Source organism: Moschus berezovskii, chromosome 18 (assembly GCF_049115385.1).
Source record: "Moschus berezovskii isolate FMDL1 chromosome 18, NW_MosBer_1.0, whole genome shotgun sequence".
In the NCBI taxonomy this organism is placed as follows: Eukaryota; Metazoa; Chordata; class Mammalia; order Artiodactyla; family Moschidae; genus Moschus; species Moschus berezovskii.
The window spans coordinates 68,403,230-68,430,535 of NC_142477.1; the positions used below are offsets into that span (position 1 = coordinate 68,403,230).

Sequence of the window (27,306 nt, forward strand, 5' to 3'; positions counted from 1 at the left end):
TTTTGTAAGGTGCTTTCACTCCATTATCCAAGAAACTTGGTCAAAACAGGTCATCAATCATGTCCTAAGGGCTTACTATCTCCCAATCACTGTGTTAGCCATTTCCATTCTTATCATGTGCTCTTCTTGTACAGAGGTACTCACACTGCTGAAAATGCATTCTTCTGCTCAGTATATAGATGAAGAGGCTGAAGATAAGAATAAGTCACTTGCCCAAAGTTACAAAGTTGGACAGTAGCAGTCAGCATCTCTAGTCTGTGTTCTTCCATTTCGTCTCTTTTTCAAAGTGTGGGTAATGACTTCAGTTCATTGTCATAGTATTTAATTGCACCAATTCACACAGTAGGAAAGCTCTTCTGATGTTTTCATCCAACCTTCTCTTATGACAGTGGAGAACAAATCAGGTGCTAGTATGTCTTCAATATCTTTCTAACACTTTCTGTTTTTAACTTAGAGTATACCTCAGGGTCAGAGTCTTGAGCAAATAACAATAGTGTATAGCAGGAATTTTTGTCATGGTACTTATTTTCATTATTTTTTTTTAGGGATAGCTTCTATTTATAGTAATTAGTGTTTCCACCTATAGAGCAGTAATTTCACTTAAGATAAATTTAAGAAAAGAAGTGGAGCTCATGAAAACTGTTACATAAATAAAATTAAGATGGTTCAGAGAAATGGAAGGCCATCACTAGCTGACACTGATTTCAATGGCTGAAATTGGAAAACAGTGCTCCTTCCTACATCTCCTCCCCCTATTATGGCCTTGGTGTTGGCCTCACCTCTCTAACAGAAATTGATGCTTTCTCTGTTACCATCTTACTTGAAAACTCTTTGTCATTGATCACTGGTGAAAGCAGCTCACCAGTAACTTTAGTTTCCATTGATCAGTCGGGCACATATGATGGGGCCAAAACCATGTCAGGGTTTCAGGAAGGAGATAAGAGCAAAGAGTACATTACCAATAAGTCGGGGTGGTTAACAGCTAAGACAGTAGGCTTTTTGGAAATCTTAGTATATCCAGGTGGTTTTTTTTCTTTTATTTATATTCAGTCTAGTATTAAAACTATATTGGCTGCTTTGGTTTCCATTCATTCGTCTTTCCTAAGCCTCTAGTTCTCCAGTCTTTTATGATAGTACCATGTTTGACCATTTTGTTCCTTCTTCACCACCACTCCCTTCCTGGGACATAAGTTATATTCATTATATTCAATATGTTTGTGAGAAATGGTTGTAGATGGGCTGTCTTGAAAGGTTTTTATGAGTTCCTCTAAACATAGACAAAGGCAATAAAAATCCCTAATGCTACATGTATTTTAAAAGACATCACTGTTACATGAAATAATTTTGCTTCTGTGTTCCCCAAGGAACTGAAAAGTACACTATAGTCACTATAATCCTGCTCGATAGAGACAGTATCTTCTCTTTATTGCTATGCCTGATACTATCTGTTCAGCATATTATTAAGACCGGAAATCTGTATCTGGAATAATGCATCTGTATTCTTCTCATTTCCCATGAGCACTACAAAGCCAGTACTTTTTCATCAGTGGGTCTTGCAGAATAAGTTCCAAAGCCTGAACAATAGTAAGCTGAGGTTTTGCATTTTTGATGTATTCTTCATGTATATGTGGTGAATACTGGTAAACATGTCTTCCGAAATCCACAACATCAGAGAAAAGACAGGTTCCATCTTCCTGGGCGGGGTACCCTCAGCCCCACGTCCGCTGTGCTAACACAGATCCTGAGGACCTGGCTTCATCGCAGACGGTACCCAGGGCAGAGGCCTGGCCTGTGCACCTCAGTTCAGACAGGTAAATATCCCGACTCTGAAAATGGAAACCCATCCACTTCTCCTGCACAAGCGGGGTGAGGGTTTGGAGCCGGCAGTGGCTGTGGGTGGGGGTGTAGGCAGGGAGTGTTTTCCCCTCGTCGAGTCCTCCAGCCCCTTGACTCGCGGCCCTGCCCTGACCATTGTCCGCACACCTCGTCCCTCCAGCTTCCGGGCCGCGGGCGAGATGATTTGCTGCAGATGACATCAGCCCTGGGCCAACGGTTGGAAGAGCGGAGGCAGCCACCCCGCGAGGATGTGCCGGGTGGTCCTTCCCTCCTCCTCTTCCTCCTCCTCCCCGGCGCCCTGCCTAGTCTCCATATAAAAGAGGCGCCGCCTCCCCGCCCTCTCTCACTCCCCGCTCCTCTCCGCCGCGCGCTCTCCGAGAGGGCGGAGGGGGAGGCGGCGCGCAGCGCCAGGAGGAGGGGAGACGCAGGGGGCGGAGCGGAGACGGCACCTTCGGGATAATCCTTTCTCCTGCCGCAGACGAGCGGAGCGGCCGGAGCCGGGCACTTCGCCGAGGCTTAACGGGCCGGCAGGATGGCGACCGTGGTGGTGGAAGCCGCCGAGCCTGAGCCGTCCGGCAGCATTGCCAACCCAGCGGCTACCACCTCGCCCAGCCTGTCGCATCGCTTCCTCGACAGCAAATTCTACCTGCTGGTGGTCGTCGGCGAGATTGTGACCGAGGAGCACCTGCGGCGCGCCATCGGCAACATCGAGCTTGGTAAGAGGCCCTGCGCCCCCAGGGGACGCGTTCGGGGAGACGCGCAGACGCGACCCCACCCAGGGCACGACGGCCACCTTTCTCCCCCGGCACGCCCCGCACCCACGCCTTTCCCCGCCACTTCCCGCACTCTGTCCAGATCCCTTTTTTTTTTCTGGGTGCATTTTGGAGAATAATGAAAATTATTAGATATGCGACCCAGTGGGAGAGTCTCCTAACCTTGAGGGATCCGTCACCAGGCTGGGTCTACAGACTCCAGCTGGCTACCGCCTCTCCCGCTAAATGAGATGCAGGTGTCAAAGGGGCAGAGGCTGCAATAAAGCCGCAACCGCAGGACACCAAAGGTGTGTGTGTGGGGGGCGGGGAACGTTGCAATTATCTCTTTCATCTCCCCCTCCCCCCCCGCCCCCCAGCAAAATGCTGGGATTGCCCCTCGTCAGCAGACCCGAGGCTGAAGTACCATGTGCCTGGGCGCGCGTGGGAATCCCTCTAGCCACAACCACCTCAGCCCCGAGAAGTGCCTTTGCGGGCTTAAAACCGCTCCATCTTTTCTTCCCTCGGAATGACTAGGCTAGTCCTAGGGCCACACCCGCTCCCCCCACCCCCCCGGGACGCAGAGATGGAGAACCGCCTGCGCCTCCTTCCCAGACGGCGCCTGCCTCTCTACTGCCCCTGGGGCCTCGGTTGCAGCTTTCAGCAAGGACAATGGGACCCCCAAGTTGCGGGGTGGGGCTTCTCCTTTTAAAAGTCTTTGCCTCGGGGGTGATGGCTTGGGGGTGGGGTGGTGGGTAGGGCCGGCGCCCGGCCGGGTGCGGGCACTAGGAGCGCGCTCTGCAGAGGCCGAATAGCGGTTCGCTGGGAAACCCTGGGCGGGGCCGTAAGGGTCCAGCGGACGCAGCCTCGGGCGCGCGGACCGACGCGCCCCGCAGCCCCACCCGGGCTGCCGCAGTGCCCCCGCCCGCTGCACCTGCCCCCCGCACTGCGGCGCCCCCGCTGGGCGCGGCCGGGCGGGCGTGCGTTCCGCCGGGGCTTGGGGGTGCTGCGTGCCCCCTCGTCTGCCCCAACCCGGCTTTGTTGCGCGCGAAGTCCCCGGGTGGGCAGCTCTGTCCTCTGCCTTCCCCCCCGCCCCCGGCATCGCAGACCTCCCCTTCTCCCTGACCTAGGTCGCCGCTCCCTCCGCAGCCCCAGCCCGCGCCCTATTCTCTCGGGGTGGTGCTGAAGCGCGTCTGCCCCGAGACACCGGCTGGTGGGCGTGGTGCAGTCCGCACTGCGGTCTCTACGGCAGCCCGAGGCGGACAAAGGGCGTCCACGCAGCCCTCGTTCCCCGCGCCCGCCCCCCACTCCCCAAGAAAGACGCGAGAAAAACCTTGTTTTAGATGAAAAAACATTAAACTCTAGTGGTCTGCCTCTACATTTGGAAACGGTCGCCTGTGCCCAGAACAAAAGGCTGCAGGGTGGAGACTCGAGTTGCAGACCTGGTTCTTTTGTTTAACTTTAAAGCACTGGTGTTACTTTTTGGCTTAAAAAAAGAAAGAAAAAAGTGTGAGCAAAAACCAGACTTGTTATTTTATTCGGAAACAAAATTGAAGAATAGGCTAGGTCGATAGTGAATTGCTTCATTTGAGCCTCTAATAACCCTTCATTTGTCAAACTATAGTCCTTTTAATTTGATCAGTACTAATTTAGTGTATTTGCACATTTTCTCCTTGGAAAATTTTACACGTACTGACTTTGGGTGTGGCTGCTGTATGAATCTATGACTTTGGATTTTTAAAAAATATTATTTGTCAGCACTTTTGCTGGGAAGTAATAATAAAGCAGGAGGTGTGTTTCTATGTATAAAAGGTGCATAACCACCCGATGTGGTGTGAGGAGAGGGACCCTCATCCCCATTTTGGAGACGGGAGCCCAGAGAGGCAGGAAGGATAGGGAGACCAGCTCAAGGTCACACCACTCATAACTGACAGAATGCCGGCACTGCAGCATCACTGGTTGTCTGGCCCCGTCATGATGTTAGTGCAGGCCAGGCTAATATCACAGGGAGATCAGTGGGTTTTAGGCCCTGTCATGATGTTGGTGCGGGACGGGCTAACATCACCGGGGAGACCAAAGAGCAATTTCTAGAACTTGCCTTTATACAAAGGCAGTAGTCTTCCACTTGTGGGCAGCACCCCATGCAGGGAGGTGGCTCAGCAATCACCTTCCATGTTAATTATCTTCCTGCTTTGTTACTCTGCTGGTCACCCTTTTAGTGCCCTATTTCTCAGGGGGTTTATTCAAGCTGCTTCTGTTTGAGGATAAACTAGATTCATCCAAGTTATCGGTCACTGTGACGTGGTCTCGACTATTTTTCACGCTACTGGAACTTAGTGATCAAGTTCAATTTTGTCTTCCTGCCCCTTTTCTTTTTAAAAATTTATTGATGTATTATGTAGTGAGGGAAGGGCTCAAATCATAAATGAGGAGCTTGGTGAATTTTCACAAAAAGACATACCTGTGTGATCCCGATCAAGAAATGGACATTCCTGGGACCCCCAGAAACCCCCTCAGGTTTCCTTTTCAGTCAGCATGCCTTCCTGATTTTTTAGTGCCCTGATTTAGTCAGCTTTTTGCAGGGAACTCTGAAATAACAGTATTGATCCCATTAAGAATCAACCAAGTGAATGAGCAAAGCCATTTCCTAAGGCACAGTAACAGATGCTACTTTTCCTCTGGAGATCAACTCTCTTGGGTCCTGGGGTCTCGGATGCAGCTCAAACCACAGGGCCTTCCAGTGCTAAGTGGAAATACTGCTCCCGTAGCTTTTCTGACAATCAGAGATGACTTAGCAACAGAGTAGGCTGGCTGTTGCCCTGGCCTGATGTGATGTTTCCTCAGCTCTCAGGTGCCAGCAGGGCCTCCTCCTCCAGAGGTCACTCTGATACTATGGCTACGGTGGCTGGTGCCCATGGGACCGGTTGTGTGAAGCAAAATGGAGATGCGCCGGGGGTTCAGCCCTGGCTGTGTGCTGCAGCCTTTCCGCAGGGAAAGCGGTTCATCTTCTGCCTCTCTTGCTTGTCTCCCCTCTCATCCTGATGAGGCTTTGTGAGTCTGGAGACTCTGGCAACTTGGATTTTTGCCATTTGATAATTTAAGGCTCTATGGGAAACCCAGAAAATAAATCTGTAGGAAGATGGCGGAAATGCAAGTACATCAATAGGCCTGAATCAGCCCACCATGGAGGCTGAGTGCATGCTTCTTGAAACCTAGTGTTACTGAATCAAACTCGAGGCAGCTCACCTGCACACAGTAAAGCCAATCTACTGACCCCAAGTTGTGGTGAAGGAAAGTGCAGCTTTATTGTAAGATGCTGATGTAAGAAGAACGGGGAGCTCGTGCTCAAAACCCCTGAGATCCCCCAAGGGTTTCAGCAAAGCATTTTTAAAGGCAGTGTGAGGGAGGGTGTCCCAGAGTGTGTGATCAGCTCATGCACCATTCTCTAGTTGAGAATTAGATTGATGATGAGGTAACAAGACTACGTTGGGCTTCCTTGCTGGCTCAGATGGTAAAGAATCCACCTGCAATGCAGGAGAGCTGCGTTCGATCCCTGGGTTGAGAAGATCCCTTGGAGAAGGGCATGACAACACACTCCAGTGTTCTTGCCTGGAAAATCCCCATGGATGGAGGAGCCTGGTGGGTACAGTCCACGGGGACATGACTGAGTGACTCGGCACAGCACAAGACTGTGTTAATGAGGACTATGTGCTGATGGTCATCAAGTAGTTAATTTCTTCCATTTGATGGTGATTTTAGCAGCTGAAAAATAACTCGGGAAATATGCTTCAGATACTAATATCTAGGTATTTCAGAGAGGAACTAAAGCAGAGGGTATAGGGGAGGGGTCTGTCCCAGGAATGGCGCATAGGGTCCTGCTTGGTTACACAAGGACAGAAGACCACCATTCGTTTTTTCAGCTGCATTCAAAATGCATAATGTAGGGTCTGGTCATTTCTTAAGTCTGAAACAACAGTCTTTGCTCAGACTGGTCTAGCTTTATTTAGTTAGTTATGCAGGACTCCATGCCAAACCATTGTCACTCCACCAACTACTCCTTGGCACCTCCTTTGCCCCCTTCCTAATTAGTCTCCAACATAGACTTAACAGGCATCCACATTTTTAGCAGAGTCTCCCCTCCTCCAATTTATTTTGGGACATAGACTACGTACACTCATGTCTTGCAAAACTAATTCTCGAGCATTGTGAAAAGTTTTCATTGCTTCATTTTATTTTTTTTTAAACTAAAACATATAAAAACACTAAATGTCAGTTTGATTTCAATTGCTGTTAGAGTGTAACTTTCCTCTGGTTAACATTGGGAATCAGGATTTGTTCATCAGAAAGACAGATGTGTGTAACATCTACTGCCCTGGATTTTTAGATGTAAGTTTTGCTCATTAATTGTCATTTATTGAATGCTTTCAGTCTAAATTGGTTAAGAGAATTAAGAACCCAAGAAAGAGTTAGGGCTTTGTTTCCATTTTGTTTTAACAGGAAAACAAAAGGATGGTGAGAATGAAAAGAAATGTTGGGGAATGATATATTTATTATATCCATCCATATTCATACTTTACAAAATCAAAAGGCAGATGGATTTCTGCTTGCACTGCTTAATTGGTATTATCAACTAAAAGAATTCTATGATCCAAATATAAGCCAGTCCCCAAACTTAAGGTCGTTAAATTGATGAGTCATTGTTAATCTTCTGTAAAGGCTTACCTTTTAAATAAGTTCCAACTTTTACTGCCAATAAATAGCTTATTATAAATCACTTCTTTTGCTTGTTTCTAATGTAAGATGCTAGCCAAGACCTAAGTTATTTATCATCAATGCTTTGAAATGATGAACTCTGTATAAGAGGGACCTCCTTTGCCTGCATTACACAGAACACATAAATTATGAACATCAGCTTGTTGGCTTAAAACAAAGGGAAAAAGCAAATTGAAGGTTAGGTCAAGGGGAAAAAAATAGGAAAATTTTTCTTTAAAAAAGAAAACCTTATTGAATTCAGCATTTCCTTTGTTTTAATTATTTCTTTATGAGTCTAATCTGACTTCAGATCACAATTTAATATAGTTTTGCAAATAGAACTTTATGGTTGTAGTTAAATAATTTAGGAAATTGGGCAAAAAATATTCAAAAGTCTGTTTCTGAGAGGGAGCAACTAAAGCTCATGGAAAAAAATCAACTTGTCATAGGTCCCAGTAGCAGATGGAACCTGGGTACCATTTCAACATGCAATGCATGGTCGTTTCCTTATGCTTTCTATCTGTTGTTTCTTTCAGGATATAGATTTTAGCCTTTAAATGAGAGGCTTTAAAAAAAATTGTTGCTTTTATTAAATAATCCTATTAAATGCTTGCATCATCAATAAACTTGGTGAAGTCTGACCTGTATAAAGTAAGAGGACGTGGCTCTTCCTTATGGTTCACCCTGACTTATCCTGGGATTCCTGCCCCCTACCCTCCTGCCACACACACCTTTTTTTATCTCTTTTTTTCATCTGTCAACTTTACGTGCACTTAGCCTTCCCTTTGTGCACTGCTCCCCCTGGAATCAATCAGAACTGAGATGGAAAGGTCCTTTGTTCCCCGCTGGTCATCAGGCTAGAGAGAGATGGTACTAGCTTCCAGGGCTGGAAGACAGCCGTGGATCAGGCAGGGGAGTTCTCAGGGTGCCTCGCCATAGGCCAACTGCTCAGGGTGGCAGATGCTCTCTGGGCCCAGTTTAAAAAGTGGAGGTAAGTACTTCTAGTGGTCCAGTGGTTAAGACTCCATGCTTCCAATGCAGGGGGTGACAGGTTCGATCCCTGGTGGGGGAACTAAGATTCCCTCATTCCTTGTGATGTAGGGGATGGCTGGGAAAAGAGGGAAGTGCAGGTTGATTTCCTCCAACTGGTGGAGTTGTTTTGCCCCCATCTGAGAAAGCCAGTAAGGGCATAGTCATGACAGAGATTTGCTGGAGAAGCAAAGGCCCAGGGAAGAACTTAAACTGGCGTGGTTTGGGGGGATAGTCAAAAAAAGGGCCAGAAAATTCCATGGCTTTTCAACTCCCCACCAGAACCCAGGATGACCTCCTTCTGAAAGCCTCTTCAGAACCTCTTTACCAGCACCCCACTGTCCCCTCCAGTCATGAACTCAGGGAGGGGGCAATGTGAGAAGGGCCAAAGAAGACTTTTTTGGTCCTGTGAGCTTTAGAGGGTCCACTGCTGGCTTCCTCTTAGGCACAAAGGGGAGATATATAAACCAACTGAATATTGTAAGAGCTTTCATTGAGAGGTACTGTTTCCCTTTACTAACATTATCCAGTAGAAGGTACAAAGTAATTACACAGTATTTTCTTTCTAAAATTGTTATAGAAAGTGGCCTGGTTCCAACATTTTCCTTTTCAACTAAAATAACCGGTAAATCCATTGTAACCTTTATTTTATAAGTGGTAGTAGTGATTATGTATTCTTAAGATGTAATTTGGCTGGAAATTGCTCCCTTGAAAAAGAGAACCTGAATTTTTAATTTCACTGGGAGTATAAAAAAGAGAAATAATCATTTTATCAGTTGTTTGCTAATGGAACTTGAAAATTACTGAATGATTTTTCTACTGTTTCATACTTTTTCCACTTTTAAATTACAAATCATAGAAGCAGAAGTTTATGAAAGAAAAAGCAAGTGTTTAATTGCCTGTGTCATGACAAGTTAATTGAAGCCAAGGGAAAAATGGCAAACAACAATCTAGAACAAGTCTATGTATAGCCCTAGATGAAGTCATTCAACTAATGTAGCAATTTAGACATTACTGAGAACAAAGGCAGAAAAATCGTGTGAATTTAATTTAAATACATATGTCTCATTATTAACTTATTGACCCTACTTGACAAGCCAGAAGACAAAGTGCAGCTCAGACCTGGAGCATAGATAATCCAGTCAACAATTTCCAATTAAGCAATTCAGATAGGGGCTTGATGATTTTCCACGCTAGCTGAATATATAGAATATATATGTGGAAGTCAAATATTTTAATGAATTCAGACCTCTTCACCTGTCAAGCTTTCTGTAGAACAAAAAGGAAACCTCTTTATCAATTCTGCATGAAAAAGAGTCACAAAATCACAACATGCCTTTCTTGTTAAAATGTAAGTGTTCCATTAGCACAAATGCAAACTGAGGCTGTTAATGTTTCCAGGGAGACCCATAAAATTCTCCCTTATAATTTAGCCTCTCTTTAGCAATGTTAACTCTTGCACACCTGAACCCTTCCCATGGATTGTATGAGAAATATCTACCTCTGCTTAGTGGATGTACATCTATTTGAAAATATTTGTCATAATTCGGAAAGGTGTTTGGTGTATCATCTGAAGATATTTTAGATGTATAGTCAGCTCAGTTTACAGAATCTTTGTGTATCTACATTGATTCTTTGAAGAATAGGAGAACTGAACAAGATTTAAATAGGGGTAAATGAATGGCAACCCACTCCAGTGTTCTTGCCTGGAGAATCCCAGGGACGGGGGAGCCTGGTGGGCTGCCATCTCTGGGGTCGCACAGAGTCGGACACGACTGAAGCGACTTAGCAGCAGCAGCAGCAAATACAGATATACTTTAAGGATTTGAGAGGTATGTTTAAGTAACATCCAGCCATTTATACTCCCAAGTCTGTATGCGTGACTAATGACCAGCAAAAATGATTTAACGATCAAGTGTTTATTTAGAGATAGTTCACCTGTGTGATACACCTACATGTTCAAGTCCCTGCCTTTAGTAGACAGTAAATGATTGCCTTTCCAGAGGTTTGTTTCTGGTGGTTGAGGATGCTCCATGCAGGGGTAGAGTCAAGGATGCTGCCTACATAATGGTTCTCCCACGAGCCATCTATTTGGGAAGATATAAAAATACACTCCAGAGTTCTGTGATTCTGCAGTTTTGCCTGGCCCTCCCTTCTCTGCTGTTCTCTGGGTTCCCCTCTAGCCACCTCTTTTGGAAGGTCAGGAGAGAGGAGGGAGGTAGGGCATCAGCACTCCGTACCCCCGTGTTCCCCTCACCTCAGCTTCCAGCCTTGTGAACTTTTATGGGAATAGACAGTTCATGATCCCCAACTCTGTAGAAGTTTATAAAGTATAAAAAGATGCCACATCTCTTTGCCTCTGGATAAGAAAATGTGGGACAGCTAACAATTGTGAGTGAAAGAGCTGTCTGCCAAGCTAGTTAGGTAAATGCCTGGGAGGACAGATAGGCCAGATCCGCCTTCTTAGCAAAGATCACACACGTTTTGATTGATATCCAAAGGACTGAGAAATCAAGGTCAAAAATGGGAGGAGTAAAGAAGAGTAACCAGATACGCATACAGAGTGCACATGCACACTGCGAACACCTTTGAAAAGACGTGTGGGCTTGAATGTCACCCCCCATATTTACTTCCCACCCTCATTCTCCGTTTTCTGGCCACATACAGGTGGACCATGGGAAAGCCAGCAATTGTCTAGTAGCCCCCTAACTGCTATGGCGCTCACCATCTTCCTGTCCTTTCTGCTCCCTCTCAGGAGTAAACCTGTCATTTTCCTAATAGCTGTTTTCTTTTACTCTTCCAGAAGAGCTGCATTTACATGTTATGGGGGCAGAAGTTCAGTCCATATTGCTAGTTATCCTTCCCCTGTGGCCTGGTGGAGAGACCTCCCCCACCCTCCCATTTTGTGGGCATCTACTGCTGGTCACCAAGCTCTTCAGCAAAAGAGTCTCCACTCCCTTCCTTCAAGCCTGAGAAATGCTACAGTGATGTTTTCCAAACCGCAGTGAAATGACTAACTGGTGGTCTGTCATCTGTCTTCCTTTCCTTCCTTAGGAATCCGATCATGGGACACAAACCTGATTGAATGCAATCTGGATCAAGAACTGAAACTTTTTGTATCCCGACACTCAGCAAGGTTCTCTCCTGAAGTTCCAGGTGAGGCTTTCAGTTCTGTAGTAGTCAACCTAGAGTTCGAAAGAAACAGGCGCTTGGCTGGAAAGCTTTGCCTGGGGCATGGAAAAGACTTCCTTTTATTGCTAAAGGACTCTTTGTGTGTGTTATTATCAACTAGGTGAGCAAGAAGCCACCTTTTAAGAAAGTCAGCTAATTCTTAAGTTGTCATTGTGTGGGTTTCTATTTCGTGGAGTCTTAGAAGATTTTAAGTTCCAGGGTAAATTTACAAATTTCATGCTTATATCACTGTACTCTGAGCTTAAGAGATTGTAGTCTATTTAAATATGAATTTTACTCACATGAAGTTATGCATGCAAATTGGATGCTCCCAGAATTCCATAAGCACCCTCCCGCTCAAGAAGATGAAATATGTGCGTTTCTGTATTTGATATCTCAATGAAATATGTATCATCTTTTCATCATTGTATTATCTCCCACTTAATGTGGGTAAAAAAAGAGTCTGGAATTCCAAGCTGCTGTTAAGATAGCCTTTCTTTCAGAGATGAAAATGAATACTACTGAATAATTAAAGGTAAGGACACAAAAATTTGTCATTTATGAAGATGCTGCTGCTAGCTAGCTACTTCACTGAGGAGGTAGTCAGACTCACCCACCTTGTCTTCCTCTTGTGAGGGTGACCCATGCTTGTCCCACTTGGTCACATTTGAGGATTGTGAACAGCTACTGGTCTGTAAAGACTCAACCTGGGGGGTGTCTCTCAAAAGTTCTGCCATCGATCTATCACAGTTGCCATTTGGCACTTTATTTCTTGAATATCACCTAAATTTTATATAAAATAGAGACTACTCTTTTCTGTCTTTATGCTTTTGTTGTATGATTGCAAATTTTATTGGCATTGATAAAAAATCAGCAATGAAGTTCAGCCTTTTTGACTGATTATGTCGTATTCCATTGGGCTTCTCTGATAGCTCAGCTGGTAAAAAATCCACCTGCAATGCAGGAGACCCTGGTTTGATTCCTGGGTGTGGAAGATCCACTGGAGAAGGGATAGGCTATCCACTTCAGTATTCTTGCCTGGAGAATTGCCATGGACAGAGGAGCCCGGTGGGCTGCAGACCATTGGGGTCGCAAAGATTCAGACATGACTGAGCTAAGTATAGGACAGCAGTATCATATTCCATTAGCCTTGTGCTTCCCGAGATTTGAAGCCACGTATAGAACGTCAGCCTCTTCATGCATCACACTTGACTGCAGCAGTATGCCCATGAAACTGGAATCATTCTTCTCTTTTGAGTTTGATCTTAGAATAAAATCCCATACGTTTCAGTTATCAATAGCTGATAACGTTTCAGAATCATAGCTTTCAAGCATGGAGTTGAGTAAATGTGTTAAGAAAAACTTAACAAGAGCTGGTTCATTAAAAGTTAAAATTGCTGCAAAGCCATGTGAAAACCAGCTCTTAAGTAAGTTTGCATTGAGAAAAAAAGAATGGTCCAGAGCCTATCAGACAGCATGTGATTTGCTGAAATTAAGGTACAGTATGTGGTTTATCTCGTTGTTATGTTGTATTTTTATGTCTTACACATTTCCATGACTTTTAAAATCATCTTATGAAAAGAAAAATAAGGAAAGTACCCTTTTCCAACAAGTACGTTTCCAAATGTAAAATTCAGGCTTTTATCCTTTCTCTGTAGGTTGTTCTGGCTTTCTTACTATTACTTTTTTTTTTTTTGTAAATGAATCCTATGATGCTTATTGTGTTCATTCATACTTGGACTGACTTTATAGAATGACAGTGTATTGCAAAATGAAAGGCTGCAAGAATTGCTAAAGAGTGAACCATTTTTGAACCAGAGACCTGGCATTACTCTTGTGGCCTAGGAAGTTCTGGTCCCCCAAACTGCTGCTTTAGCCTGTGAACCCCATTATCCCTCTTTTTCCTGCTGAAACCTCCAGTAAGGATTGGTCACCTGCCTAGTTGTAGCAGTGCTGTGCTAGGCTGTGTGTCCAGACATTGGCCCCTGGACACACAGCACCTTCCTGTTCTTGCCAACTCCAAGAAGATGTTACGAGCTTCCCTCCCCAACCTTAGAGTGCACCGTGCAGGGCTGGGCCTCTCCCCTGAGAGCCAAGCATCTAGAATGCAGCCCATGAGGGTGAGGCCCTGTGAACCTTCCCCTTCAGAGTGGGGTGAAGGTTTCTAACTAAGACTGCCACAGATGATAAAAGCACACTTCGGGTTCAGTTCAGGTAAGTGAGTGTGTTTTAGAGAGAGAACAGATGTTATCTTGGAAGAGGATGCAAAATTGGGGTGAGCAGAGATCAACAGGGTGGTCGCTGGATGGACCCAAGGAAGCCTTTCGCTTTTCTTGAACTGACTGAAGGGTTTTGTGGAAAATTTTGAGATCTGTTTTTAAGTGGGTCCATAATAGTGTGTCTTCCCCACTCCTGGTACTTGCAGAAGCTGAAGGATGTACCTCAAACCCATAAACGGAGTCAGCTGAACCTCTGCATTTAGAGTATCAGGAATCTAAGTTAACTGAGTTTAGGCACGGAACAAGAGGAAGGTCAAATGTTAAAAAAATAAATAAAGCTGTTCTTTGGACTTCCTTGTGGTCCAGTGATTAAGACACCACATTTCCACTGCAGGGGGCATAGGTTCAATCCCTGGTTGGGGAACTAAGATTCCTCATGCTGCGTGGTCAAAAAAATAGAGGGGAAAAAAAGTTGTTTCTTCAGCCAGTTTAAAAAAACCTTGATAGCACCTACAGTGTGCCAGGTGCTGTGGGATGGGGAAGGGTGAACACACAGTGATGAATGACAACAAAACAACAGTCACTACTTTGCTTACTCTTATCTTCTTGTGAGAAGAGCAGGCATTTAACAGTCACATACAGACTAACCTAAAATTGCACTCTGCATCATGTCCAAACAGTTTTTGTTTCCTTTTGTTTAAGCTAGCAGAGTTATTTGGAGAAGACAATGGCAAGCCACTCCAGTACTATTGCCTAGAAAATCCCATGGATGGAGGAGCCTGGTAGGCTGCAGTCCATGGGGTCGCTAAGGGTCGGACACGACTGAGCGACTTCACTTTCACTTTTCACTTTCACACATTGGACAGGGAAATGGCAACCCACTCCAGTGTTCTTGCCTGGAGAATCCCAGGGATGGGGGAGCCTGGTGGGCTTCCGTCTATGGGGTCACGCAGAGTCGGACACAACTGAAGTGACTTAGCAGTAGCAGTAGCAACAGCAGAGTTATTATACTCATTGTCCTCTCTGACACAATGTAGTGGCAATGGGAACCTGCAGAGACTTGATTCAGGACCCCCATGGATACCAAAGTCAATGAATGCTCAAGTGTCTTATATGAAATGGCTTCATATTTGTGTGTAACCGATGCACATCCTCTCATATTCTTTAAGTCATCTCTAGGTTACTTATAATACCAAATACAATGTGTAATACCTAAAAGCTATGCAAATAGTTGCCAGCCTGTGGCAAATTCCAGTATTGCTTTTTGGAACTTTCTAGAATTAAGTATATAGTTTCCATCCTCCACTGGTTGAATCTGTAGAGAAGGATCTTGTGGATACGAAGGCCCAGCTGTAGGTGGGGAACTAAGATTGCTCTTCTGCCTGTTTTACACTTATGTTATTATACCTCTATTGCTATTTTTAAGAATTGGAGATCCCTTATAAAAGACTGGTGATAGCCTCCAGGGCAGGTAATAGATTGTGCCACAGCACAACCAGATTTGTGCTCGTGTACTCGTTCAACCCATGTACTAGTTTTTTTACATATGGTTTTGAGATTCACTTGGCCTGTTTCTTGAAGATTGCAGGACTTGTGGAATAGTTTAGTCATCTTGAACAAATATCCTTTGAGCAGGATGCTGGAATGTGTTACTTTCTCTGCAGAAGGTGAGGGTCATGTACTCAACGATGAGGTCATGAGTCCTCCGGTTCACCAGAATGTGAGCCCTGGGGTCGCCAAGTGCTGTCCGCCTCTGGTATACTCTCTTTCTTGGAATGGCCAGTCATCTAGGGCCATCTTACTCTCAGAGCTGTTGCAGCATCGACTTCCTAAAAATCCTTCAACAGATGTCTGTGTGGCAGGGGCTGGTCTCTGCTGATTAGCCCTGGTGTACCACCACTCTTGGCCACGTCTAAGGTGGACTCAAGTGAGACCAGTTCTCTTCAGAGAAAAGGTATTGTCTGATGAACACGCCCCAGTGTTCTCACTCAAGCCAAAGTTCAACAATTGAGTCTTTCCACAATAGAGCAACAATCTTATATTTCCTTATGTGTCCAAATTCAAATACTGTCATAAAAATTTTTTAAATTTTTCTATGTATTTTTTTGTACCTTAATCATGCTGAATGAGAATCATTTTGATAAATCTTATCACGAGAATTGAGCTAGGTTTACCATGCTGAATGGCATTTATTTCACTCTCCATTCCTATTTACTTCTCTCCCTAACTTAACTTTAGATCTATCTGCCCCTAACAGCAGAGAGGGGACATGGAAAATGTCCCATGATTGCCTGTGTTAGACATCATTTCAAAACAACAAACAAATACAAATGATTCCTATACGAGGGATACCAGAATGAAAATTAATTTCACTCTTTTTTTCCCGTCATTTTGCTACATCTGTCTGCTGTAATAATTAAACATTTTTGTTAACCCAGATCCTCACCAGCAACATAATGCAGTCTAGATCCTAGCTCTAAAAGTTACTTGCCGTAGGATCTCTGACAAGTTACCTAACCATCCTGTGCCTCAAACTGTTGTTTGTGAAGCAGTGATGATCACTTCTTCCTCATAGTTTTATGTGGGTAGAATGAATTAATTTGTGTCAAGATCTTGACAGAGTGCTTATCACACAGTAAAACAATACATGTAAACAAGTATTAAAATTGTCTCCCTTGGTGAAAATCTATCAGACTTGTGTATTTTCTGATTATTATTATCTAGGGGAAGTGATGGCTTTATATATTGGCTGGCTTCCTTTTTGTAATAATTTAAAAATTATTTTAAGGTGTTTTGTAGAGAAACAATTGCCTTCAGCATTGTCAGAAGGCACATGGCTGGTTGCTGGTTATGTGTAGGGGCAGCAACATTGCATGGCTGAGTTTAGGAAGGTCCTTTGGGTGTGAGAGCAAAATGGAGGAGATGCATTAAGGTGCTGACATAGCAGGGCTTCAGGGCATGGTCGAAGACTATTTACAAAATGGTCCCGTCCCTTTCTATGCTGATGTGAGCAAAGGTGCTATCTGGCTTTCCTGCTGTGATAATACCTTCATGGGTATTATCTTCTGATCCTTCCTATTCCTTGTATCTCTCTTCTCTTCTCTCCAAACAAGTGACTGTAGATTTTGCCAGTTTTAAGAAACTGAGATTTCTTGTGGTTTATTTTCTTAGTCAACTGAATAAATAGTGAGACCTTGGCATGTTTACATTTTGTCACTAGTTTTACAAGTCCTAGATCACATTCGCAAAAAGGTTTATATGGAGTGATTGACCTTGTGATGTGTGTATGGGTGGTTCTGTTTAAGAATCCATGCCTTTTCTCCAGAAGGTAAATAAACCACAGATTTGTGCTGAGTGACTGCTAAAAATATCTGGCCTCAAGATTGCTTTTTGATGGAGAATTGAAATCAAGCCCTTTGAATTTAACTCATGCGAATCCTCTCCTCCCTTTGACATTAATGAGGCAATGATTTACATTTGCCGGTAGACTGATAAGAAAATACTAAAATGCTCTTAGAAAAGGTCTAAGAATGTTTGCAGTCATCTTCTTTCTCTGTCTAGACTTGTATGTTTAGTCTGTCATTGTCCAGAATTATAGCCTAATTGTATGTGCCTAGAATACATCAGCCCTCTATGACAGCCAGTAATGAATGTGTTTTCAGCCCTGCTCCTAACCTTTGAAAGATAAAGCACACAACTATACTTTCAGTTGCATTTGAGAGGCTGACTTAACCCTCAGGGACCCTGTGATTTCTGAGGGAAAGCAGACGCTTTATCCTCCTGTTTTCTCTCTCAGCACTCACACAGGTTCGGGCACTTGCCCACAGGCCCACCGGGCTCATCTTTTCTCACTGCATCATCATCCGAGGTTATAGGAAGAATCCTGGTCTTAGAAGAAACATGGCAAATAAAGAGCCTTATTTTTGTGGCAGTAACCAGACCTCTGTTTAACATCCCTTGGGGTCATTGCCGCCCGCCTGGGAAGGGGACTCCCATTTTAATGCAAATTGCTCGCCTTTCTCTGCTCGCCCCTTGCCCTCAGCCTTCCCAGCCCCTCCTGCTCTGTGCTCCCGCCCCAGTGCCCCCATTCACACGCTGCAGCAAACCTAGCCTGCTTGCCCTACTCGCATTCCTTTGGAACAGTGAGAGGTCCGGACTTTCCAAGGAGAAGATCCAGAATTTGGTAGCGTATGCAATACTAGGCGCTAATTCCTGTGAGGTTTACAATTGGCTCAACTTTGAGGTTTAGCGATCGTTTTTATTCATAGATCCTTACGGTGCGCGTGATTGTTTTTCTCTTTCTGGTGCAGGTGTGGTCAGAGGAATAAAATGATGTTTCGTTGCCCCGTGCAGGCACCTTCATTCCCCAGGGTTGTTAATGAAGGCTCATTCAGACCATCCTAGAAATACCCATTCATCTCACTTTTTTTTTTAAGTCAAAAGGATGCTTTACTCTGCTGGCTGAAATGGCTCTCAAGCGGTTCCTCATGAGCAATGTGGAGCCACTCAACACAGGCACACACAGGCAGCAGAGGAGCAGAAAATTGGCTGCCTGGGCCCAGTATTCATTTGGGGGATCGTCAATAACCCCGCCATTAAATCCGACTGAGTGCATCCCAGAACAGCTGCTCCCATCGCCCACCAAGGACGGCATCTTAACGCTGAATGTCAGTGCTTTTGTCTTCATTTCCAGAGACCAGAGAGCCCTGGTTTTTTGCTACATTTGTTGTTGTGGTGGATAGGTGTTTGTTTTTTAAAGCTGGCCACCACAGTCGGCGGCTCAAGCCCTTTACTTTTTTTACTGCCTGCTTTTGTGTGTTCTCTGTAGGGCATTTTGTTCAGCATCTATGAAAACAGACTGGAAAGAATGGTGGAAGATGAGGAATAAAGCATAAGCTTTTTAAGCTTTTTTTAAGAAGAACATCTTTTTTTTTTAAGAAGTCAAGTCATATTTTTGAGTGTTTATTAAGGAGCCAGGAATTGTAAAGGGATCCATGGAAGAACTAGGTATCCCCACTGGTCTTAATTTAGTTAGGAAAATAAGTCATTCACAGCTTAAAAAGAACACAAACAGTGCTTCCTTCATTTAAGACCTGTGCATGTGAGAGAGAGACACCCACACGGAGGGGTGTGAGGGCAGATTTAGTCCAATTCCCAAAGAAGAGAGGGTGAGAAATGGAGATCATAGCAGGCATTGCATTTTGATTGTTCAACCACAGATTTAGTCACAGTGACAAAGGTTACCCAGGTACCAGCACCCCCACCCCAGCCGCAACCCTAACCTAATTAAATGTTACCCAGGCAACAGCAAGCATCCAAACATCGTGCCCCACAGCTGACGCCTTTGGTTTTCTCTGCTGCAGTCTATGGGTGATTTCTATTGCATGTGAAATCAGATTTCCTTGGTCCTCAAGAAATGTGAGCAAGTAAGAAGTGTCCCTGGGGAAGAGCCCTTAAAAACGGACCACAGGGATGGGAGAGATGAACATCAACATGAGACAAAAATAATGTTTTAATAAGCTGTTTCAACCAGTGTCAAAGACTTGCCTCCAGTCAGGACTGGTAAGGGAATTGCTGACCAAAAATGCAACTCTACATATGATTTAAAAATAAAATTATCTAATTAATAATGAACACTAAGGCCCTGGGAAGGTGGCATTTTGTGGGAGGTGGCTCCTTTCCCCAGTTATAGCATCCGTCATTTTAAAGACACCAACTGAATTGCCTCTGAAAAAAAATTGAGCAGCCTGAGGAGTTGAGATAAAATATGAACATCCCAAGGGCTGCCTGCATTTGGAAAGTCCTCTAAACCTGCCCTTTGCTGGCCCTTTTCTTTCTTAATCAAGCTGATTCTCATTGGAGTCTGAGTAAGTGAGGCACAGTGGAGGTTTTTGGACCAAATTCTTAGATTCCCTGTTTGCATCTCCCATGAATAGTCTGGGGAAGGGATAACTGCTCCCCTGAGGGGGCACTGCATCTTGGTGCACCTTGCCCGGAGGATGCTATTCCATATAGATGATGCTTTTTGGTTGCCAAAGTGTCAGTCAATGGAAATGTCACATTTGGAGAAGTACTAGATATCTATAAAACTGAAGATGAGATATTTAATAAATTCTTCATCTCAGGCTGATGACACTCTCTTGGTACAGAGCTCCTCAGCCTTTGAGCAGTTGTGTTCTGCTTTCTAAATTCTTATCTGGAGGTTGAGACTTGTGTAAAAGACCAGCAAAATAGGCATGAAAACTGATTGATGGAACTCCTCTCTTAATGTTTGTGTGCATGCCTGAGAGGAGAGAGATGGAGAGAGGGATACCTTCTCATAGGGCTTCCCAGGTGGCACTAGTGATAAAGAATCCACCTGCCAGTGCAGGAGGTGCAAGAGAGGCAGGTTCAGTCCCTGGGTCGGGAAGATCCCCAGGAGGAGGGCATGGCAACCCACTCCGGTATTCTTACCTGGAGAATCCCGTAGACAGAGGAGCCTGGTGGGCTACAGTCTATAGGGTTTCAAAGAGTCGGATGGGACTGAAGCAACTTAGCATAACGTAAAGTTGCATTCTGAAGCATGCACGCATACCTTATATATTCTAATTGATTGGAAAGGAGATAATCTTTTCACGTTATATGGTGTGTCTTTTGAGAAGGTGCCCTAGTATCAGCCAATCTGTCATTAAATATTTACGTGGTATTTCCTGCAGCAAGACACAGTTCCAGTTCCTAGTTCTGCAGGCCATAAGAAGTGTAAGACTGTCCCTGGGACTTGTTTACAATTGAGCATGAAAATAAGATAGAACAAGCTAGGGTATAATGATATGCAGATGAGAATTTTGCAAGTGAGACACCTTCTGTAAACTTTTTTTGTTCAAGCTATTTTTAAAAATATGCACTAAAATCGTATTACCTATACAAATTGAGGTATAAGTACAACAGATCTAATGCAGTGGATTTCCCCTCTGATCAAGGAATTTTGGATTCATAATTAATTATACCCTATTTGGGAGCTACATTTTAAGGCCTTTAATTTAATTATGAAAAGATTGAAAGTTTTAGGATTCTTCTCCTTCCCCCCAAAAAGATCCTGTGAGAACAGAACTGCTGACCGGAATGTAAAGGCTTGATTTCAAGATTGTCTTCATCTTTGAGAGCTGGAAAATTATCCATTGGCAGACTCAAGCCACTTGGGAGAGATTGTGAAAGTGAAAGGTTTTATGGAAATAAATCTGAAGTAATTGGTTCACTGCCCCAGGCCAGAATGGACACTTCTGAGAGAGCAGGGAGGGGAAGTCTGTTGTGAGCTACGTCCCAGGACCAATCCCTGACCCCCCCCCACCTCCGAGTTCTCTAAGCTTGACCGAGTCGGCGGTTCTGGGCCACACCTGAAATTACCCCTGCCCATGTAGCTCTCTGAAAAGTTGCTGTGTGACCTTTCCCTTTCTGGCAAAGCTAAGGGGCCAGACTACACTGAGGCTTTCCAGGTGGCTCAGTGGTAAAGAATTTGCCTGCCAAGCAGGAGGCACTGGTTCAGTCCCTGGGTTGGAAGATCCCCTGGAGAAGGAAATGGCAACCCACTCTAGTATTCTTGCCTGGAGAATTCCATCGACAGGCAGCCTGGTGGGCCACAGCCCATGGGTCACAAGAGAGTCTGACACGACTTGGCGATGAAACAACAACAAATACTAGATTAGGGAATCTGAAGCTTTGTTCTGTCTGCCGTTAGTTCTGTAAAACTTTAATAGAGAGCCAGCAGGAAAGAATTTCATGGTGAAATAAGCCCGAGAATTTATAGCAGATCATGTTTTTTGAGGAGCCGTAAAGTATGTAGCTGCACGTCAATAAGCTCGTTCCGTTTTGTGTAACCATAAATGTCCTTTCCTGTTTGACCTGTCACTTCTGCTACTGCTGTCTCCCAGGGACCTGATTTCTGTAGAACACAATTTGGGGAAGGATGAACTAAGTGATCTCTGAGTCCCTCCCAGATCTCGTATTCTGTGATTCGTGACCTTTTACTAAATTGTCTCTACTCTGAAATGTAGACGGGAACTTGTCCTACTCGCTGTTTAGCTTAAAATGGTTTTTAATCCAGGTTTTAAAATGTCAGTGAAAGAATTTAGTTTAGAAAATCTGCCTGTCGCATCTGCTAGGATTATTCATTTTTCGGTGAAGATGCACAGCTTTATGACACTTCAACTAATTTCCCAGTTTGTGAATTCTTGGCCCTTGGTTTTTCCCATCTGTCTGTACCTTGCCAGACAGACCCAACAAGACGGAACTTAATTGTGTTTGCACAGTGCCAAACACCTGCATGGAAAGTAATTCAAAAGTCATATTCTTGAGTGTGTTGTCTATGTAATGTCAAATGGGAAATAGCTGCATTTTTTCCCATTAAAATTAGAATTTCCACATTGATGTTTGGTGCTGCATTGAGCTTCAGATTATTTTCTTATTCACACATCTTTGGGAGGAGGCTGAAGACTGAACCTCCTGAGTTCTGGAGATCATCTCTAGGTTGTGTGTGTTAAAAGCGCCAGGGACCTTGTTTGTTCTGGATAATTGAGGATGGCCTGCATTTTAATATGCATGATCAGCTATGCATATCTTGTCCTGTGAACCATCAATTAGCACAACACAATTTCACAAGTCAGTGCATGCGGATATGAAAACCCTTGGGAAGCAATGCTCAAATCATTACTGACAGTGTACAGCTTGCATACAGGTAATCATGATCAGAAAGCCATGATTATCCAGAAGGAGAAGTGATTTTTATGGTAATGTGTCATGTGGTTGACTCTTGGTATCTAATACCTTAGAGGTAACGATTTCAGTTTTAACCTCTCCCTAATTTGATCAGGTTTGCAAAAAATGTTTAATTCACTCCCTATGACCTATGTGTAATTATTATTTTTTACAACAAACCTTATAGAGTGTTCTAAACCCAAATGAAATAGTCTTTGTACCAAAAACATTACTGATAATATCTCTATGGATGAGAAGAATGGTGGTATGGTTAATCAAATATTCTAGGTAAGAGAGACTTGCCAAGAATTCCTTACCTTCCAATAATAAGAAAAGATTATACTATTTTTGTTGTTGTTGCAAATTTTAGAATCTAATTATACAGTCCTTTCTTTAATATATACCCTGAAATGTATCTAGAATTGACTTAGAATTCCTAAACCAAATTTATTTCCTTAGCTCAGGATATTTTTAAACTATTTATTAGAAACATGCACTTAGAAATTTGTTGTTCCCTTTTCCTTCTGATTATGGTGATATTTTCAAAGGGAGTTTTTAATAACTATTGTACTTTGGGGACAAATATTGGTATTTTACTGAAGCAAAGGCCAAGAGAGTTGCGCTTACACAAGAGAAACACACTTTGCCTCCTACTTGGAAACCAAACTCAAAACACAAACACTGAGCTTTCCTTAGATGATTTGGGAGGAAAACACTAGTGGTCACTGCACTGTCTACATAGGGGTGTGCTAATTAAAAGCAAGTTCTTGTTACTGAAACGTTAGTGAGCAAACCATTTACGTTGAGTTGTCCAAATGGACACCTCAATACTAATATGATTGTCTTTCTATATAAAACAGTGATTTCCCTGGAAATTATACTGATTCTTGAAAAGAGTCGTTGATTCTAAATATTGCAGTGTAGAGAAAGAAGGGGAGCTGGAGAAAGAGAGGATGGCAAACTTTAGGAGCTTTAAAAAATGTGATTTTGCAAAATATGCATTAGCCCACTGCATTTACATTGTCCTGTTACATATACAACCACTCCACTCCTAAGTCCTAACCATTTTTCCTTTCTGCTTCCTGTGTCTCATGATTCGAAAACATGATTTTTTAATTAGAAAACTGTCTTCTCCATTATACCATTTTCCTCCTAATGAGCTAATAAACACAAAAACCCAACCAAGTAAAGGAAATGAGAAGTGAGGTTATTTTTAAAGGCTTAATGCCTGTGCTTTAAGGTTATCCAAAATAGCTTTCCATCCCGGGAATAGACAGGTTGTGCAGCTAAGATTGTGTAACATTTACACGCACACATGTAACTAATTACATATGTGTGGCTTCCCAGGTGGTACTAGTGGTAAAGAACCCGCCTGCCAGTGCAGAAGACATGAAAGATGTGGGTTCAGTCCCGGGGTTGGGAAGATCCCCTAGAGAAGGGCATGGCAATTCACTCCAGTATTTTTGTCTGGAGAATCCCATGGACAGAGGAGCGTGGCGTGCTGTATCCATGGGGTCATAAAGAGTTGGACACGACTAAGGTGACTGAGCATGCACACAGGAATGATTTTGCTTTTGTATTATTTGAAAAGCATCTTTTCCATTTAAAGACACATGCCAACAGCCAAATAAATGCCTTATAGTGAAAAAGTGACTATTTCATGGGGGTTCACCTCCTTTACTTCTATTGTTCTACCAACTTCTATTGTTTCATCATCTGTATCACTCAAGCCTTTTTTTCCCAATCTAATATCATCTATTTCCCCAGTTTCCCTTTTCTTCCCCTTTTTCCTAATATGCCCCTCCCCACTCTCCAATCACAGTCTTCTTTTCTACCAATAATGCTGGTATGAGTTATTTTAAAACATCTAACAAGATCATTGTCTTGAAAAAAAGCATTATATTGTGTATTCGTTATACATATTATTATAACATGTCTTTTCTTATTATTTTATACGTAGAACAGAGACTATTTGGAGCCTTTGGAATAACATTCCAGCAGATAAATATAAATGAAATAATTTGGCAAATTAACTCACTCTGGGGTCATCTAGAAATATGATTCTGTCATCAGATGGAAATTTCTGTTGTTGGAATCCTTTAGCCAGCAAATGGATTTTCTATGCTTAGTAAGCAGACTCATCAAAAATATGAAACCAGTTGTTAAAAAACAAAACAAAAAACCCAAGCTTCAACTTACAACTTAAAAAGAATGAAAAGAAAACCAACCAAGCAAAAACCTACTTTGACTGAAAAAAATGGAGACCAAAGGCCTTGAACCAAGTAATTATAGGGCTAGATTTTTAATCTTTCAGAATTCTAACTTTTCAGAGATGACTTTTTCCCAATTACAACTGACTGATAAGAGAAAAGGAATGCAATTACACCACAACCTCAGAACTAAGGAGGCCTTACACGAATGTCCCTTAGTAAAGAACCATGAAACGGTGCCTGGCACATCGTACTGGCTTAGTGGGACAGTGAGGAAGAGGTGTCATGGCTTTGAGAACCTGTAATTAGCTCTTAGGTTTGAAGAATGATCTGTATAAGAAATCTGAAAATTTGTAGTGATTATATTGCAATTTCTTTATTACAGATTTCCTGTAAATATTGAGGTATGGCAAAACATTTATTTACGAGCTATTGATTGCTTTCAGAAACTTGGTAGCCTAGAAGCTCTGGTTAAGACCAGTGTCTTGAGAAGCCATGGACAGAATCCTTGGAGGATGGAAGTGGGGGACAGAAAATGTGTTCCAATTCCAGTTTTACTGCTAAGTAGATTGTGCTATTGTGGACAAGTTCTTTAGCATTTATGAACTTCAGTTTCATTATCTGTAAGATTACTTTTATGCTCAGTACTTGTAATATAATACCAGCCCACAGTGAAAAGAGTGATTTACATATTTTAAAAAATGGTGTGCCTGCAAAGTTGATATGCATAGCTAATGTGTAAAGCCAAGATGTGTTGTTAGTATAAAGTCCTTTGGAATTCTTAGGATACAATAACTTGCTTGGCTGAGCAGTGCAAGAAAACATGTTGTTTAGTCACTAAGTTGTGTCCTGCTCTTTTGCAATTCCATGGACTATAGCCTATCAGGCTCCTCTGGTCCATGGAATTTTCCAGGCAAGAATACTGGAGTGAGTTGCCGTTTCCTTCTCCAGGGGATCTTCCTGACCCTGGGGTCGAACCCACATCTCCTGCATTGACAGGCAGGTTCTTTACCGCTGAGCCACCTGGGAGACCCTCAGTCTATTCATTGCACAAACACATGTTGCTTGTCTGATGGGGCTGGTTCTGTGTCAGATACTAAGGTTAACAGTAGTAAGCAAAATACATAAATCCACATCTCCTACAGGGTCTCCATGGAACTCTCAGTCAAGGTAGGGAAGCAGATATCAATCAGTCATATAAATGTGTATTACCATCTGTGCTAAGTACCAGGGAAGAGAAGATGGTGCTATATAAGTATATAAAAGAGGAAATTGACCATTAAGTGGAAAGTGAGAGAACTGTAGAGCTAAGATTTGTGATGAATGCTCTTTATTTTATATTAAACATTAGACACTGTATTTATCTTTCCATTTGAATGCAACGTTAGCAATTCAGCCTAGTTTTACAGGTTCTAGAGTATACAGATATTTTTTAACTTTCGCAGAGGTCAGTGTGAGGTTACCATAACACATTTGTTAAGAATAGGAACAATTAAATAGATATGATTTTAAAATGTTTCTATGAGGGTATTTCAATAACCTCAGATATGCAGATGACACTACCCTTATGGCAGAAAGTGAAGAGGAACTCAAAAGCCTCTTGATGAAAGTGAAAGAGGAGAGTGAAAAGGTTGGCTTGAAGCTCAACATTCAGAAAACAAAGATCGTGGCATCTGGTCCCATCACTTAATGGTAAATAGATGGCAAAACAGTGGAAACAGTGTCAGACTTTATTTTTTAGGGCTCCAAAATCACTGCAGATGGTGATTGCAGCCATGAAATTAAAAGACGCTTACTCCTTGGAAGGAAAGTTATGACCAACCTTGATAGTATATTAAAAAGCAGAGACACTACTTTGCCAACCAAGGTCCGTCTAGTCAAGGCTATGGTTTTTCTCGTGGTCATGTATGGATGTGAGAGTTGGACTGTGAAGAAAGCTGATTGCCGAAGAATTGATGCTTTTGAACTGTGGTGTTGGAGAAGACTCTTGAGAGTCCCTTGTACTGCAAGGAGATCCAACCAGTTCATTCTAAAGGAGATCAATCCTGGGTGCTCATTGGAAAGACTGATGCTAAAACTGAAACTGCAATATTTGGCCACCTCATCTGACAAGTTGACTCACTGGAAAAGACTCTGATGCTGGGAAAGGTTGGGGGCGGGAGGAGAAGGGGACGACCGAGAATGAGATGGCTGGATGGCATCACCGACTCTGTGGACATGAGTTTGAGTGAACTCCAGGAGTTGGTGATGGACATGGAGGCCTGGCGTGCTGTGATTCATGGGGTCGCGGAGAGTCGGACACGACTGAGCGACTGAACTGATGAGGGTATTAACATTCTTGTATGGATTCCACTACTTTGAGTTAAGAATGAAAGTAAGAGGAAACTGTCTGAATATTCACTGACCTCTTAAAAGCATGGGCTTAATTACAGGTTTGCTGGGCTGCAAAAATCCCCATGAGAGGAAACTGAAGCAACTAAAATTTCTGAATCAGAATTTGAAGATTTGTGATACAAAATAATCACGGTTCCTGAGTCCCTCTGGAACATCCTTCATATACACGGTATTTAGCGGTTCACTCATTACCTTCTTCCCAGCATCCTCCCTGTG

The 27,306-nt window shown here is 43.3% G+C and overlaps 1 protein-coding gene across 1 annotated transcript in view; it reads left to right on the forward strand.

The window, feature by feature from the left end:
* The first annotated feature begins 2,200 nt into the window (after nt 1-2,200).
* The window catches only part of MAP1B (microtubule associated protein 1B), a 91,326-nt gene continuing 66,220 nt past the window's right edge, over nt 2,201-27,306 (forward strand). Inside the window, exons 1-2 of the mRNA XM_055421889.2 lie at nt 2,201-2,552; nt 11,421-11,522. Coding sequence (XP_055277864.2) covers nt 2,369-2,552; nt 11,421-11,522 — 286 coding nt within the window. The 5' untranslated portion in view covers nt 2,201-2,368. The remainder of the gene's footprint in view (nt 2,553-11,420; nt 11,523-27,306) is intronic.